Source organism: Nerophis ophidion, linkage group LG10 (assembly GCF_033978795.1).
Source record: "Nerophis ophidion isolate RoL-2023_Sa linkage group LG10, RoL_Noph_v1.0, whole genome shotgun sequence".
NCBI lineage: Eukaryota > Metazoa > Chordata > Actinopteri > Syngnathiformes > Syngnathidae > Nerophis > Nerophis ophidion.
This window is the reverse complement of record NC_084620.1, coordinates 27,130,880-27,149,775: the sequence shown is the minus strand read 5'-3', so window position 1 is coordinate 27,149,775 and position 18,896 is coordinate 27,130,880. Positions and strand designations below refer to the sequence as shown.

Below are 18,896 nucleotides of genomic sequence, written 5' to 3'. Positions count from 1 at the left end.
TAACTTTCTACTCCTATTCCCACCCACCTCAGAAATTACACTCCCATGCTCACTCACGCACACACACACACTCACACACACTCATAGGTAACCCCTGAGGTGTCATCATTGACTATTTGACCATTTATTTTGGATTATTACTATCTTTAGCATTTACTTAATTTTTCAACTATATGTTAATCAAACAACTAGCACATAACATCACTCTGTGTAGGGGAGATGAAACACCCTAAGTGTATGTCGTCTTGACAACATACAACCAAATTACTGATTACCTGTATGGGGTTTGAACACAGTACTTCTGTACTTGGAGCCCACCATGTTGACCATTGAGGTATTCTGGGTCCCACCAAGACAAGATTTTCGCTCATATACAAATGTACTCAGTGAACTATGACAAAGGTGAAAGAAAAATATTTTTTTCTATTTGGTGGATTTGAAGACAGTATTACTGACTAAACAGCAGCAGACTTAACCATTCAGCTACCCTGGGTGCTATAGTAATTATTTTTTTATAATATACAAATGGAATTAATATACTATGATAAGCTGTGAAACAAAGTAGTATCGAGTGAAAGGCAGCATTCCTTAATCATTGACCTATGCTGGGTCTTGTTGAGGACAGATTTCTCATAATATACAAATGTAATCAGTAAACTATGACAAAGGTGAAAGAAAAACACATTTTTCTATATGGTGGATTTGAACACGGTAGCACTGACTGAGCAGCAGCAGTCTTAAACATTGAGATATCCTGGGTCTTATTGCAACAAGATTTTTGATAATATACACATTGAATCAGTAAACTATGATAAGCGGTGAAACAAAAACAAAATCTTCAATGGTCTTGAACCCTGTAGTACTGAACGAGAGACAGCAGTCTCAACCATTGAGGTATCCTGGGTTCCATCACATCTTGATTTTTGCTCATATACAAATGTAATCAGTGAACTATGACAAAGGTGAAAGAAAAACATGATTTCCTAAGTAATGGATCTGAACCATGTAGTATCGAGTGAAAGGCAGCAATCCTTAACCACTGACCTATTCTGGGTCTTATTGAGGTCTGATGTTTCACAATATACAAATGCAATCATTAAACTATGATAAAGGTGAAAGAAAAAATTATTTTTCTATGTGGTTGATTTGAACACAGTAGCACTGACTGAGCAGCAGCAGTCTTAACCATTGAGATACCCTGGGTCTTATTGCAACAAGATTTTTGATAATATACAAATTGAATGAGTAAACTATGATAAGCGGTGAAACAAAAACAAGATCTCCCATGGACTTGAACCTCGTAGTACTGAGCTAGAGACAGCTGTCTCAACCATTGAGGTATCCTGGTTTCATCAAGGCTTGATTTTTGCTCATATACAAATGTAATCAGTGAACTATGACAACGGTGAAAGAAAAACATAATTGCCTAATTTATGGATTTGAACCCAGTAGTAGTGTGTAAAAGGCAGCAACCCTTAACCATTGACCTATTCTGGGTCTTGGTGAGACAATATTTTTTAATAACATTTAAATGAAATCAGTACACTATGACAAAGGTGAACGAAAAACACCTTTTCCTATATACTTTCCTGGATCTCATAGCAGCATGATTTTTTCATAATATACAAATTTAACCAGTAAACTATAGTAAGAGGTGAAACAAAAACATAACCTTCCCTAGACTTGAACCTTGGAGTACTGAATGAAAGACAGCAGTCTCAACCATTGAGGTATCCGGGGTTTCATCTAGGCTTGATTTTTGCTCATATACAAATGTAATCAATGGACTATCACAAAGGTGAAAGAGAAAAATGATTTCCCAAGTAATGGATTTGAACTAAATCGTAGTGAGTGAAAGGCAGCAATCCTTAACCATTGACCTATTCTGGGTCTTGTTGAGACATGATTTTTTAGAATATACAAATGCAATCAGTAAACTATCACAAAGGTGAAAGAGATACACATTTTTCGACACGGTGGATTTGAACACAGTAGCACTAATGGCGCAGCAGCAGTCTTAACCATTGACCTAACCTGGGTCTTATTGTAACAAGATTTTTCATAATATACAAATTGAATTAGTAAACTATGATAAGAGGTGAAACAAAAACAAGGTGTTTCCTGGACTTGAACCCCATTGTAGTGAATGAAAGACAGCAGTCTCAACCATTGAGTTATCCTGGATTCCATCAAGGGTTGATTTTTGCTCATATACAAATGTAACCAGTGAACTATGACAACGGTGACAGAAAGACATAATTTCCCAAGTAATGGATTTGAACCCAGAAGTAGTGAGTGAAAGGAAACAACCCTTAACCATTGACCTATTTCGGGTCTTTTTGTAACATGATTTTTTTATAATATACAAATGCAATCAGTAAACTCTGATAGAGGCAAAACAAAACAATATCTTCCAAGTTAATAATGGGTATAACATTAGTAGCGAGGGAAAGGCAACAGTCTTAATTATTGAGCTTTCCTGGGTCTTTTTGCACAAGATTGTTTTAATATTATACAAATGCAATCAGTAAATTATGATGGACGTGAAACAAAAACAAGATATACCAAGTTATGGACTCGAACCCGATGGTACTAAGTGAGAGACATTGTCAGTCGTAACCATTGAGCTTTCCTGGGTTCCATTAAGCCTTGATTTTTGCTCATATACAAATGGAATCAGTAAACTATGATAGAGGTAAAACAAACAGAAGATTTTCCCAGTTATGGATTTAAACACGGTACTCGTGACTGAGAGATAGCAGTTTTAACCATTGAGTTATCCTCGGCCTTGTTGTAATTGGAGTCTGGCTCATTCACTAATGTAATCGTGACACCTGTCGTAGTAAACTACAATTGAGGTGAAACAGCATGTGTGGCTTGTGCAGGCCTTTCAGACCTTTGTGATTAAGGGCTTTATGAGTAAACTTTGATTGATTGATTTTGAACTTAACTTACATATCAAACAAATTGGGATATAAACCCAGTTCCCCCATATTTGGAGCCCACAGTGAACTCTGATAGAGGTGAAACACAGTAGCTCCTAAGAGGAACTCTGTCTTAGTTAAACTACGAAATAGGTGAAACAAAACTTTCAATCAATCAATCAATGGAGCTCAGTAAATTACAAAGCTACCAGACCAGGATTCAAATTCCCTACCCCTTTTTGTTGGCCAAGTGTGAAGCACTAATCCATCCTTAAGATAGATCAGTGGTTTGAGGCGGGTAATGGTCAGCATACCTCTGCAAACCGCCTTCATGTTAGGGCTGGGCGATATATCGATACAAACGATATATCGCGGGTTTGTCTCTGTGCGATATAGAAAATGACTATATCGTAATATTCCAGTATACGTTCTCACGCAGTTGCTTTTAGCTGCGGGCATTACACTACAGGCTCTTCCCACTCCTTCTTGTGTCTCCTTCTCACAGAGACGTAAAACAAGCCCGCCTTCTTACATACGTCACATACTGTCGCGCGTGTAGCGTCATACGCTCTCGTCGAGCAGAGAGGTAGCAGCATGGCTAACGTTAGCTGAGGCAGGAGGCGGAGAGCGGAGCGGACCGGAGCGGAGCGAGTTGAGTGACATTACAAGAGAGAGATGGTGCGAAACTGATCACAAATGGAGGAAGAACAATTAATGCCCAAAAAAACAGCAGGGAGTCCATCATCTGGCGGTTGTTTGGCTTCAGCGGCAAGATATTCAGCGGACAACAGCAATATACAAAGTATGCAGCAGAAGTGTTGCTATAAAAGGTAGCAGTACTACTAATTTCTTCTTTCGTTTAAAAAGTCACCCGCGAGAGAATGAAGAGTATTTAATAAATACACTTTTGGTCAATGGACTTAGTTGTGATTTTCTTCTGTGCATGAACGTTTAAAAGAAGCATATATTAATGCAGTATGAAGACGAATGTTTTAATGTAGACATAGATTCATCATACTGCTGTGATTATATGCACCAAGTGTTCATTCAAGGCAAAGGAAAAAATATCGAGGGCTTCACGGTGGCAGAGGGGTTAGTGCGTCTGCCTCACAATACAAAGTTCCTGCAGTCCAGGGTTCAAATCCAGGCTTGGGATCTTTCTGTGTGGAGTTTGCATGTTCTCCCCGTGAATGCGTGGGTTCCCTCCAGGTACTCCGGCTTCCTCCCACTTCCAAAGACATGCACCTGGGGATAGGTTGATTGGCAACACTAAATTGGCCCTAGCGTTTGAATGTGAGTGTGAATGTTGTCCGTCTACCTGTGTTGGCCCTGCGATGAGGTGGCGACTTGTCCAGGGTGTACCCTGCCTTCCGCCCGAGTGTAGCTGAGATAGGCGCCAGCGCTCCCCGCGACTCCAAAAGGGAATACGCGGTAGAAAATGGATGGATGGAATATCGTATATCGCGATATGCCATAAAAATATCGAAATAGCCCTACTTCATGTTGTTGCCTTTCAGTTTCCTTCCCAGCTTTCTTCTGTAGTTCTCCTTGGCCTCCCTGAGTTTGGTCTTCAGCAGCCCCTGAACTCTTTTCACCTTCTCCCTGTTACCAGCATTGTATGCTCTCTTCTTCTCATTCAGTAGGGTTTTAATGTCCTTGGTCAACCACAGTTTGTTGTTTGGGTAGCAGGTGACCATCCTTGATGGGACGTTTGAGTCAACACAGAAGTTGATATAGTCTGTGACGCACTCTGTGAGCCCGTCAATGTCCTCTCCATGAGGCTCCATGAGCACCTGCCAGTCAGTCACCTCAAAACAGCCCTGTCGTGTCTCTTGGACCCCCTCTGACCACCTTCTCACTGTTTTTTGGTCACAGGCTGTCTTTTGACCAGAGGCACATAACAGGGGTTGAGGTATTGAGTTATTTCCGGATTTTTAGACCAAGACATGGACCAGTACTTCTCCGCTTCTCTGGTCAAAGTTCCCCAGAAAAGTGGAAGCGCTGTGTAACCAAACATGTGTTAGGAACCACTGACTGTGAGGCTGAGTTTGACGGATAATATATATTCATGAAATATGTGAAAAAACCCTCCAAATGACTGATTACTTTACAGCATGTAAGAGCCATGTTAAAAAACATCATATTTTTTCGAAGAAAAGTATTCTATACTGTGTCTGTGACACTTGAACATGTTCTGTGATTTGATTTTTAAGGTAATGTTTTAATGTTTTTTTATTTATCATGTTTATTTATCTTGATTTTGTTCTATAACTGTGTATTTTTACAATCTATTTTACAAACAAAGCTCAGCAGAAAATAATTGTACTGACTCTAAAAAACAATATAAACAAACACTTCTTGAATAGTGATGTTTACTGTTTAAACTTGAACAATTCTCACGAAAGGGGATGGTGTGGCGCTGAATCTCCATGCCAGCAACCTGAGGGTTCCTGGTTCAATCCCCACGTTCTACCAAACTCGTCATGTCTGTTGTGTCCTTGAGCAAGGCACTTAACCCTTGCTCTTGATGGGTTGTAGTTAGGGCCTTGCATGGCAGCTCCCGCCATCGGTGTGTGAATGGGTGAATGTGGAAACAGTGTCAAAGCACTTTGAGTACCTTGAAGGTAGAAAAGCGCTATACGAGTATAACCCATCTAAGTCTTGTGTTTTGTTAAGTATGCTATTTATGTTCTGTACAACAATGTGATGCTAATTATTTGCAATAAAATGGTGAATTGTGTTACCATCAATAAATAGCTTGTTAACAAAAACTAATAAAGTATTGTCGTTATTACTTTAAATAGACACAATTTATTTTCTTTGTAGAGACATTAGAATATGATGCAAATTAATGCTCAAACAAGTTTTGGAATAACTCGGACCACATCTGGTCCGAATGGAATATTTGGGTAACGCATGTGTGCCATATTTGGGCCGTATGTGACCTTGTTTTCCACTGCTTTGGACCACATTTGGCCCAAACCTGTTTCAGATCTGGTAAATGAGTGCGTATAAGATCAAATCCGAGGTGCAAAATTGCACAGTGGCCCAGATGAGTAAAAGTGATCCGCACCGGATTTTTAAGCACATCCAGCTCATATCTGATCCAGTAAAATTTTGCCATCTGGGATTGTTGACAGTTTTTGAATGCATCTTTAAAGTGATTTAGAGATGTAATTCATTGCTCCCATTAGGTGCATTGTAGCAACGTAGAACAAATCAATTTCTATGTTAGAAAGTGGGTAAAAAAAAACATCTCTCGTAATGATTGTGAACGATAGTCAAAATTCCAAAAATGTGCAGTTCATCTTTAAAGGCCTACTGAAATTAGATTTTCTTATTTAAACGGGGATAGCAGGTCCATTCTATGTGTCATACTTGATCATTTCGCAATATTGCCATATTTTTGCTGAAAGGATTAAGTAGAGAACATCGACGTTAAATATCACAACTTTTGGTCGCTAATAAAAACGCCTTGCCTTTACCGCAAGTAGCAGACGATGTGCACGTGACATCACGGGTTGTAGGGCTCACATCCTTACATTGTTTATAATCATAGCCACGAGCAGCAGGAGCAATTCGGACCAAGAAAGCGACGATTTCCCCATTAATTTGAGCGAGGATGAAAGATTTGTGGATGAGGAAAGTTATAGTGAAGCACCAAAAAAAAAGAAAAAAAAAAGAAAAGGCGACTGCTCCAGGCGGCGGCAGCGGGAGCGATTCAGATGTTAATAGAAACATTTACTAAGATAATTCTGGAAAATCCCTTATCTACTTATTGTCTTTTTGGTGTTTTAGTGAGATTATAAAGTCATATCTGAAAGTCGGAGGGCTGCGGTGAACACCGGTGTCCCTGAGAGAAGCCAATGGAGGAGCCAAGATCACAGCTGCCTTTTTGACAGTTGCAGGAAGAGGTCACATAATCCGATGAAGAGCCGGCTTAATATCACAATTGGTTGACATGTGGTAGAGAAACATTTTCGCTTGACCGCTCTGTGTTAAAGCTTCACAACAAACAAAGAAACACCGGCTGTGTTTCGGTGCTAAAGGCAGCTGCAATCCACCGCTTTCCACCAACAGCATTCTTCTTTATAGTCTCCATTATTAATTGAACAAATTGCAAAAGATTCAGCAATACAGATGTCCATAATTAAGCGATGAAAAGAGACGACTTTTAGCCGTGAGTGGTGCTGGGCTGAAATGTCCGCTCCAAGCATGCGTCAACATCATTCCGCGACGTTTTCAACAGGATACCTCGCGGAAAATTTAAAATTGCAATTTAGTAAACTAAACCTGCTGTATGGGCATGTGTTGCAATGTTAATATTTCATCATTGATATATAAACTATCAGACTGCGTGGTCGGTAGTAGTGGGTTTCAGTAGGCCTTTAAAGGAAAGGCAAGAACAGTCCATTCCATAAAAAATCCATGCCATGTTATCCAAATAACTCTTCCTCCCCACCTTGTAAAAAAAAACATCAAGGAGGAAAAAAGGAGAAGCTGAGGTGATAAATACAATGATCTCAGAAATTAGGGGAGATAATTCAAAGGAAGATCATCTTAAATCCCAAACCGGTTTTACTTCCATCGTCTCCTCTTCTCCATCCCCAGAAGCGGACAGGCTGCTGAGCTGCAGGAGCAGACGGGACACCGGCAGCAGCATCACCATCCACCCGGAGGAGAGCGGGAGCATCCAGCCTCTCGTCCCCGCCCGCATCGACATGACATCGGCGGACTTCCCGGCGCACACCGCCCCTCTGCTGCTGACACACACGTCCAAGCGGAGCCTTTTCTACAAAGCGCTCTGCTTCCTCCTCCTCCTCTTCCAAGGCGGCGTCCTGGACTTCTACCTCATCATCTTCACCGACCTGTACTGGTGCTCCTGGATCGCCACGGACCTGGTGGTGGTCTCCGGGTGGGCTATGTTCTTCGTGAAGAACGCGCGGAGCAAGCGGGAGAGGGCGTGCGGCTTCCACCAGAAGGGCTCCATCTTCGGCGGGTGCAACCTGGGCGAGTTCACCTACGCGTACCTGGCTTGGCTCATCTACGTCATAGCCTGCACCCCGAAGGTGGTGCTCGTCCTGGAGACCTCCATACTGGATCTAATCGCCGTCAAAGTGCCATGCGGGGTGACAGGCTTTAAAGTCGTCACCTTGCTGTCCGCCCCACTACTCCTCTGCCTCATGAACGCCATCACCGAGGATCTTAACGGCGCCACCCGGCACCATTCCCACAGCTGCTTCATGACCACCTGCCTCGACCTCATCGACAGCTTCTCCCTCATTGAGCTACTGCTCCGCAACCAAATCCCGACCCCGTACCTGAAGTACGCCGTCATTTCGGCCTACTTTTTGGCCCTGGCGGGTCCAGTTATCTGGCTCTACGAACTTACCGTCTCGGAACTCAGCTGCCGGTGGCTGTGGGCTCGCTTCTTCGCGGGCCTCCTGGTCAACGCGCCCTTGCTGGTGGTCCGCTGTTTCCAGGTGTTCGTCTACAAGACGCCGGTGTCGGTGTTCATGTTTAAAAACATATTATTCCTGCTCTGCGCCTTCCTGGACTTGAGCGAGCAGTGCGTGGCGGTGCGCGGTGTCCGAAGGAGGATGGCGGGCGGAAGTAACCAGGCCCAGTTCTCCCACGGAGTATCCGAAAACGACATGTGTCCACACGGATATGTTAACACCCTGGCCGTCACACAGTCTTAGTTTGTGGTGGTGGTGAACACGGTCCACCATTTCCTTTTTAAAAAAAATCGGAATTCGAGAAAATTGTAATTAGAAAGAAAAAAAATAAATAAAATAAATACATATATAGATATATATATAAATATATATATATATATATATATATATATATATATATATATATATATATATATATATATATATATATAAAACTTCCGGTTATTTGATCCCACGAACCTAGTGACATTTGGATGTAGGACCTCTTTACCCTTAAGGCACTCAAAATATGTATTTTTTTCTCCCAATATTTACAACAACCTAAAAAAACTGTAATTATTGCACACGTTTTTAACCCTCAGGAGACAAACGCTGACCTTGTTTGTCCTTTCAGTACCATTTTGCTGTATTTTTGGCCATAGCTGTTAGACATAATTTTTCCCAAGTTTTCTTTCCCAAGTGTACGATACACTGGCAAATATGCAACAGTACTCCAAAGTCTACAGATACATACATGTCCTTAATTTTCCAAATGGCATAACATTTTGAATTATCTTTTTTGGCTAACAAAGAGTTGACATGAATATAGGCTTTATAAAGCACTCAAAAGTATTGTTTCCATAATTGCATATATATATATATATATATATATATATATATATGTATATATATATATATATATATATATATACATATATATATATATATATACATACATATACATATAAATATACATACATACATATACTTATATATACATACATATATATACATATATATATATATATATATATATATATACATACATACATACATATATGTACACACACAGACACATTAGGTCAGGAAAAAATACAGAGGCTATTTCGTCCTTACAAGCCTGTTTCGCTGGTCTCTCTCTCTCCCTCTCGCTCCCTTTGAACATTGTAGCACATAAAGCCTTATTTATTTAACATTTAACGGAATAAAACAGTTTAAAATGGATACATTTATTAAATACATTCAATGCATGTATATATTCAACACATACATTCAATTATATGAATAATTAGTAGTTAACAGATTATTAAAATCACACACACACACACACACATATACATATATATTATATGTACCACTGGTAAATTGAACAATATTAAAAAAATTGTAACTTCCGCCCGATTGTAGCTGAGATAGGCGCCAGCGCCCCCCGCGACCCCAAAAGGGAATAAGCGGTAAAAAATTGATGGATGGATGTAACAAACAAAGTAATACTAAAGTAATAATACATATTTTTTTAAACAACACCTTGGTGAAAAGCTCAAAACAAAACGTTGACACAATGTTATATGTCCTTCAGCGATACACTTATGTGCTTTATTACCATACAAGACCTTCAGGACCTTTAGCAGTGCTTTATTCTTACTAGTATTTTGTCACCAACAGACCTTTAGATTGAATTATGTAAACCAGCCATCACCACCAATAACCAAACTGTTGTTAATGAGAATTAATGGAATAATTTACTTTACAAACACCCTCAATGGTAAATATTTCTATGATTTTGATGACTTTTTTATTTATTTTAAATGTCTGGAGTGTATCATTTGCACATGTCTTTAGGACCAATCCAAAGGTGCTATCAATCCAACAGCTATTCTGTTAGCAAATGCTCCTGCTGCACGGAATGAAAATGAGAGGGACTGCTATGTCTTGCTGGGAAGTGCAATTTGAATAACCCTTCTATCCCCCATCCATGCAACGTTTTGTGTCTTCTATGATGACATTGTTGTCTGAAAGTATGTGTATGTATACCGACTTAGTATAGACGTGTATTATTGTCATGCATTAACCCGACAGTGCCACAAACAGCTGATTTTTTTTTTTTAATACACCAGACCACCAAAACTTTCTATGCGTGTGTAAATGTCCACTATGTTCACATAGAAACAGACCAGAGTAGGAACTTCTTTCATTCATGGTAAGCAGAATTATCACCAGCTATACAGTTTGGCCTCCCACAAAGCTGGAACTGTCCAAAATGCATCAGTATTGTTAGGTATGAATTATTTACTGCCAAACTTGCTAAAATATACTACTCCCGGTCAGACGTTCACACACATGGACTTGCATGTGATAGTAATTTCAGTCCCTTGTTCATTTATTTGAGCCTTTCTTTTTTAACAGTGGAGTGACAGTACAACAGTACAACAGTACAACAGTACAACAAATACACAGCAATGGATAAAGCAAGATCAAATTTAGCTTCTGGAATCACTTTACCAAAGCTCCAACTACGCTTTAAAGATGAATGCAAGCCCTTGTCCAACCTCGGGCCCAAAATAGGCAATACATGTGTTCCTTATGTGATTTGATTCTTCAGTTCAAAGGTTAGCAATTAAACATTTTGCCATGAGGTTTTTCTTTTAAAAAAGCATTGTGTTTTTGATTGCATCGTTGTTATAATATGATATAAACATAAAATATACATACACATTGTCTTAAGAACACTTTCGGCCTCATTGTGTCCCATTATAACTGCTATTTTTTAACAGACTGTAATCCTGGTATATTACTCATTTTCCATAAAAACAAAATGGATATCATTCTTACTCAAATGACGCCAGAAAACCATGAGCATAATTCTCACAGTTTTGATGAGCGTAGACAAGTTAAACTGCCACTTAGACTTAGACTAACTTAACACTTTACTGCTGAATTGCAGTGAAAATAATCTTAGGAAGTTATATACGTATAACACGCTATATATAACGTATAAAGGATTTGTTTGAACTAATCAAGTCTGTCTGTGTTCTCTGTCTTTCTACCCCAGTAGGCGATTTAAAAATATTTGTGTCTACTTTATCAAAATCAATATCATAAATGACTGACTTAATCAAAGCTGTAAACACCCAACTTCAAATATTCCACTTTGTATTTGAAATACTGCATATTTGACAATGTTCCTCATAAAAATTGTTATTTTTGACCAAAAAAAAAACACAGAAAACAAAACTTTTATTAATAGACTGTTTTAAATTTGTGATAAGACTATGCATTGAAAGTACAAAAAAAATGAAAAAAAAAAGACACTTTTGTACACAGATCCCTTTAGGATCCTAAAAGTAAGTGTGTTAAATTATTTCTTACTTATTTTTTTCCAAAAAGTGTGGTCAAAATATCCAGCCGGAATTATTAGAATCTTTTTCATGCCTAGAAAAAGCATCTGGTGGGTGAATGTTGCCCAAAGAAACATTAAACCAAGTATATGTGAATATATTTTATATCTAATCATTCAAGGTACATTCTTGTTTCTAAAAGTAATTGGAGGTTGTTATCATGCCACCGTATAAAAAAGAATGGTTCAAATTATTAAAGGGCTCAAATTTGATATAACATTCATCATCTGATGAGTCTATAAAAAGTTCTGACCATAAATGTATCATCTATAAATGCATCATCGCCAAACATACTTGTACATAAACTCAAAACTATGTTTGTCTGAAAAACTCAGCATTATGGAGACAATCTTTTTGTAGCCTATGTTTTTGATTATTTTATTTGTGAATGTATTATTGATCAATTAAATGTAATATTTAAAATGTGTATAATTTATGTACAGACTTTAGGGATGCTCTGTGTATACAGTTGTTTAACCTCTCTGTAGAGGGGGATTAGTGCTGCTGCTGAATACACAAAATGTCTTGCTTGCTGATTCAAGTGCTTCTCTGGCCTTTATTTAATGCACAGTACTTTATCGCTAAAACGGCTTCCCTTGGGTGCTTGTCCTATCAAGCCAAAGTCTTTCAAGCATACTGTTTTATATTGTTTTGCTTGATTTCATTATGTGTTCTATGCATCACGGTCATGTTGAAATGTATAATTATTAAGGTTAACCTTCGCACCTTGCTGGCACATTTCAATTCAAACTACCAAAGGACATACTGCTCACTGAAGAACATTGTACACAATTGGAAGCCTTCTGTCTTGTATTTAGTTCCATTTTGGTCCTCTTTCCTCGCACACGTTTTACAGGGTTGCTGTTGTTTACAGATACTAGTACTACCTACATGTGATAGCATTGTGTGCTGTATATCTTTATCGATATAATCCAATATACTGGCTGTACTGTAAAACAAGAGTATTGTGATCAAATAAACGAGGAAAAAAAACAGCACAAATTGTGTCTTTTACATTTTTAAATATGAGCATATACAGTACGCACCAAGTTCTGCTTGCAAATATTTTGATATCTTGAACAACCTTCCTTTCCCCATTCAATCAATCAATCAATGTTTATTTATATAGCCTCAAATCACAAATGTCTCAAAGGACTGCACAAATCATTACGACTACAACATCCTCGGAAGAACCCACAAAAGGGCAAGGAAAACTCACACACAGTGGGCAGGGAGAATTCATATCCAGTGGGACGCCAGTGACAATGCTGACTATGAGAAACCTTGGAGAGGACCTCAGATGTGGGCAACCCCCCCCCCTCTAGGGGACCGAAAGCAATGGATGTCGAGCGGGTCCAACATGATACTGTGAAAGTTCAATCCATAGTGGCTCCAACACAGCCGCGAGAATTCAGTTCAAAGCGGATCCAAGACAGCAGCGAGAGTCCCGTCCACAGGAGACCATCTCAAGCGGAGGCGGGTCAGCAGCGTGGAGATGTCCCCAATCGATACAGGCGAGCGGTCCATCCTGGGTCCCGACGAGCGGTCCATCCTGGGTCTCGATTCTGGACAGCCAGTACTTCATCAGTGGTTATCGGACCGGACCCCCTCCACAAGGGAGGGGGGGACATAGGAGAAAGAAAAGAAGCGGCAGATCAACTGGTCTAAAAAGGAGGTCTATTTAAAGGCTAGAGTATACAGATGAGTTTTAAGGTGAGACTTAAATGCTTCTACTGAGGTAGCATCTCGAACTCGGGAGGGCATTCCAGAGTACTGGAGCCCGAACGGAAAACGCTCTATAGCCCGCACACTTTTTTTTTTTATTCATTAGATCCTCCCAGTCTCCAGTATAAATGTAGGATAAAACCTGTTTTTCTCCTATGCGTTGAAATCCAGTTTGGCATATCCTGATCATTTATTTTTTATGTTTATTTCTTTATTATATTGCATTATTTTTGTATTTTTATGTGATCTTTTTCGCACATATTTTAAAGAGGAACAGCACCTTTTTTGGGGAATTTTGCCTATCATCCACAATTCTTATGTAAGACAAGAACACATTTTTCTTTTTTTATGCATTCTAATCCCATAAAAAAAATTGGCAAAAGTCAGCTAACTATGGAGGTAGTGGGAATCGCTCATTTGTGCCTATACAGCGCTTTAAAAAACCTCCATCGTTTTGTATATATGCTGTAAGTACACTGTATATGTAATGTAGTAACAGGCACATTCATAATAACATGCAATATTATGTATTTTGGTCATTGTAAGCATACAGCATAAAAAAAAATTCAGAAATGCATCACAACCATTGCTATTTCTTTCAACTTCAACTACTACTAAACATGCAGACTTCATGAGCGTTAACAACACTTACTTTTGGAAAAATTATGATCCAGAACATTATCTTTTTGAGCCTGAATTAAATATAAGGAGGAGGATCTACAAGTTTTAAAAGCTGTGTGTAAAACAGACCCAGCTTTAATGCAACACTAAGCATCATGCAGTTGTGTGGCTAAGTGCTAAAAAAGATATACAAACTATGAAAATAATAAAACAATCACATGTGGTACAATGTCTGCTCTCGCTGGGATGCCAATGAGATGGGATGTTTAGAACTTTCTGTTTAGATAAATAATTAATCATAATCCACATGGAGGTTAAAAAATAAATAAAACAGTTCCATGTCTTTTTAGCTATCTCAGTTTATAAGATGAATGTCAAAGTTTGCCATCATCTCGGTTTAAGGCCACATCTTTCTACAATCCAGGTGAGAGACATGATTCATAATATGGACTAATTTCAATCAGCTCAGAGGAGCTCCCCAGCTCAATATGTCAATATAGCAGCACAAGGAATTACCTCTCTGTGATCAAGGCACCATTACAGATGGTTTGTCTGCGTTATCGATTAAAATACCAATATTGCGAATACTAGATCAATATTCAAGTCACAACATGTAAATAGAGCGATGTTGGCATTCATTGGATGTTTTTTAGAGGCCTTTATGGGCGGGGTTGTGTATTAACTGCAATGTTAGCCACCTCGTACTTGAGGTATTTTGAAAATTAGAATGCATTAAAAAAGAAAAAAACGTTTTCTTGTTTTACATAGGAATTTTGAATAATAGGAAAACATTTTAAAAAAAAAGTGCAGTTCCCCTTTAATATACAATTGCTATTCTAATGTTTTATTCATCCTGCTGTGGTAAAATGTACATTGTTTTGAACTATTTTTAATTTGTTTTATGTTTGTATAGCATGTTGGTTGGTATATAAATGAAACCTAACTGAACTGAAATAACATTAAAATCAACAGAAATAAGTTAAGGCCCAGGTGGCCTTAACTTAGAAGTACTCAGGAATACATATAAAAACAGAATTACAATCACAACAATTCTTACCACACAAGTTAAAATCTTTCATGAGAGGGTGATTGATACCATTGCAAAATGTTTGCGGAAGTGGTCTCGGTCTTGCCAAGCTTGTAACTAGCAGTTGTGTAGCGTACTCCAGTCGTGTGCAGGTCTAAAACTCTTGTCTTGAGAGAGGGTTGAATGTTAGGTGTCTTTTATCCAAATAATCAATTGACATCACAAATACTTTCTTCAAGGGACAGGAATAATTTGTGTTTGTGAGGATCAAAATGCTAACCAGTTTGTATGGCATCAAATACTCGTTTCCCTAAGTCAAATACAAATATATTTATAAAAGGAGTAAACATACCAAATCAGCAGTCAATCGTTGGAGCTCAATGGTTCTCTGGGTGAGAGGGGGTTGAATGACTAAACTAATTATAAAAGTAAATCAGTCATACATCCCTATGGACCCAACTCAGAGCTATTCACAGTTTGCAGATACAGTTCCTCTTGCAGCCTTGCCAGAGCCACCAGTGGATCTTCCTTACAAGACGTTCCGAGCGGCGAAGGCACTTTGGAGATGTAGCCTTGATCAGAGCCACTGTTTGGCTCAATCTTATCCTCACACTTGTTGATTGGGTTTGGAGGGGGACTCCCTGTGCTCGAACAAGGTGGGGTTGAATCTTGGGAATTCAGGGTCCTTGAGCCACTCGGCCACTCTTCTCCAATCTCAACTGGAACCTGACTTTGGTGCCTAGCGGCGGAGGACAGCCACTTCTGTCCTGATGAAACTGGCTCAGTGAGAAGAACTGACGGCTGTGCAAAACTCAAATTCGGAGATGTGTAAACGGGGTTTACTTCCGGTATAAGTTCTGCCACTGATGGAAGGTGGCGCTTTGTGTTCAGTTCCGGCGTTAAGACCTTAACACTGTCATCATTCTCTCTTATTTGTACCTCACACACAGAGACAGAAGGTACATCCCTGATGAGAGGAAGACACTCTAGAATCGGAGGGCCATGCTGGTGCTCAATAAGACGACTGGCTTCAGTACCAAGTTCTTCTTCACTGTGAACACACTCCCTCTCAAACCAGTCAGGATGTTTTAACTGATAGGCCTGGAAGGTATTAATAGCGTTTTTCAGGGCCAGGCCCGATGGGCACTTGAAGTATTCATCCCCGCCGATGCCTTCGATGCGGTGGACCAGACCCGGCTGGTACTTCTCCATGTCCAGGACACCAAAAAAGAGCTCTTCAAAGTCTCTCATCAGTTTGTACTTCACAGCGATGTCAAAGATCGATGGTACATCTTGCTCATTGCTGATGTCGCTGAAGTAAGCCACCATGTACATCCCATGCATGCGTGCTTGGTGCATGTTGGGCAGGAAGAGGTTCAGAAAGGGGGTGAGCATATCATCCATTGATGAGTTAAGGTCCTCCTTCAGCGTGACCCGGCTGTGACCACACATGGCCCTCCACTTTGCCTGAACACCCGGCGAGCAGAGTACTAAGATCTTATCAGTGGGGTTTTTCAGCTGCCGTCGCTGCCACTCCAGCCACGGGAGGCGCCCAATCATGCTTAAAAAGTTGGCGTCGAGCAGATCTATCAGCACCTTGGCGCCACACTTGGCCTGGAGGAAGGCACAGAGCTTTAACACTATGTCCCTGTATAGATGGTGGTCTTGGGAGTAGATCACAAGAACTTTAGGGGTTTGTTGGAGCAGTTTTGGTATTTTATCTTCCACAACAGTGAAGGCATCACTAGGTTTGCCTGAAAATGTCACAAAAATAGAGATGCAATAACAAACAAATTATTGGATGCGGAGGAAACGTGCCAATGGGACTAACCTGGTTTTCGGCAGAGGATGTGCATATAAACAGATAGGATCCCAGCACATAGGAGCACCACACTCACAATGACAGGTGTGTATTGAGGAGCAACTTGGGCATCAGTTGGCACAGCTGATAACGGTCACATTACAGTAAATGCATTAACACTTTTAGAAAATTAATAATGATAGCATAACCTCAACTATTCTTTGCAGACAAACTATAGTGAAACCTCTAAAAGCAAGCACTCTTTGAGTCTCGTGGAAAAATCCCTCCTTCAAACTAAGGATGGGTACCAAATTGTGTACTCTTATAGGTAAGATCCAAGTCCGCCGATTAACGTAAAATCAACGGTGCCATATTTAAAAAAAAATTTGCACGTGATGTCACGTCCAGTTACAGACTTGGTCGGGAAACAAACAATCATGCACTCAGAGCGGATTTGGCTGGACAGGCTCTAGGTAATATTACAATTCTCCATGCCAACAAAGCAAGAAAAAGGCACTCAAAAGAACAGTAAAGCTGAACTTTATAAAATTTGCCGTCTTGATGCTAATTTACATTGGATTTGCCATTGACATGCTACTGATTAGTGCTAGCAATTTTACAAGAATATTTCAAAACCTCCAAATTTGGTGATCAAGGCTACAACTAAAATGCTCGTTACAATATAATCAACATATGGTGTGAAACAAACACAACACTTTGTAGGGCTCATAATAAAAGACTGTCATATTCAACTTAATGGCAAAGACTTCTTAATTCCTGTCTAAGACAACACACTGTAGTCTATACACTACTGCCTTCCAACATCTTAAAAATATTGAAATTGGGCTGAGGGTTTCAGGTAACGGGAATTGGTACCATATCGATTCAAATGTGCTTACTTAAAACTGAAAATATCAAAGTACAAGTAAAAGGGACTGACATTTCAAGTTATAAGACTTCTGTCTCACCATATACTGTATGCACAATTTGCAAGGCAATACTCTTTATATAAAGAGGAACTTGCTGAAGTTGTCTATATTGTTCAAGTCATCAAGTTATTACTAAGAAATTCGCACTTGAGTCAACATTGACATGCATACTTTTTCGACATAAATTTGGACACCAAAAGGGATCATTTCCATAAAAAAATCCTCCCACTATTTTGCAGGTGTACACATATGTATTTATATATTTATTAAAATGTGCACTCAGTGAAAAGGAAGCATGTCAACAAAACCGCCGTATGATCCAGAATCCTTTCTTATCGCTCCTTCCACCATGCCTCTGGTTGAAGTCACAGAAAAATGTGCAAGCAATGGCTGGCTTCGGTTTCGAATTCCGTTAAGGTGACAATTGCTCATGTCATGAGTCGAGAGGCGTCAACATAAATGGGTTCCACTGTAAATACATTCTATAGCTCATTTTAAGTTTAATAGACAAAGCCAAACCTGGACAAATTAGCAGGGTTTTCTTGTGACGGGCACAGTCTTGGCCACATTTTTGGAAAATTGGTTTTACCTAAAATGAAAATCATTTCAACACAATGTAAAGGTATCATGAGAAGTACTTTATGTTCAATGCAGCTCTTGTGTTTACCTCAACATCAAAAGTGCAGCAGGATCTGGGCCATTTATTAAGGCTGAATGTTCTGTTTAAGTCCGTCTGGTTGGCCTGGAGAAGAGTTGAACATATCATGAAACACTGTATCAACTAACTGTGCATCGTAGCTGTATATTGTAAAGTGGTCTGAAATAAATTTAATATAGGTATTTTGTTATACCCTGTAGCTTAAGCAAACTATAATAATAGGCCTCTTTGCACAGGTATTTAATACATTACATATTGCAGAATATGCATTTAAATAATAAGTGCACACCTTTATATCGATATCCTTTTAAACAAGTAGTTGTGGGATAAGTGTTATGTTCTTGTGTTGGCATTGTTGGTCTGGACCCCTGGATG

At 39.4% G+C, this 18,896-nt stretch overlaps 2 protein-coding genes across 3 annotated transcripts in view; one reads left to right on the top strand and one right to left on the bottom strand.

The window, feature by feature from the left end:
* The first annotated feature begins 7,415 nt into the window (after window positions 1–7,415).
* tmem121b (transmembrane protein 121B) lies at window positions 7,416–8,713 on the top strand. The gene has a single exon (XM_061911894.1). The coding sequence runs from the start codon at window positions 7,442–7,444 to the stop codon at window positions 8,624–8,626; it is 1,185 nt and encodes a 394-aa protein (XP_061767878.1). The 5' UTR covers window positions 7,416–7,441; the 3' UTR covers window positions 8,627–8,713.
* A 2,011-nt stretch (window positions 8,714–10,724) lies between these two features.
* The window catches only part of il17ra1a (interleukin 17 receptor A1a), a 25,691-nt gene continuing 17,519 nt past the window's right edge, over window positions 10,725–18,896 (bottom strand). For both annotated transcript variants that reach the window (XM_061913231.1, XM_061913232.1), the window contains exons 8-11: window positions 18,531–18,605; window positions 18,383–18,452; window positions 16,965–17,078; window positions 10,725–16,887 (exon numbers count right to left, since the gene is read on the bottom strand). In XM_061913231.1, the coding sequence (XP_061769215.1) occupies window positions 15,581–16,887; window positions 16,965–17,078; window positions 18,383–18,452; window positions 18,531–18,605 (1,566 nt within the window). In that variant the 3' untranslated portion in view covers window positions 10,725–15,580. The remainder of the gene's footprint in view (window positions 16,888–16,964; window positions 17,079–18,382; window positions 18,453–18,530; window positions 18,606–18,896) is intronic.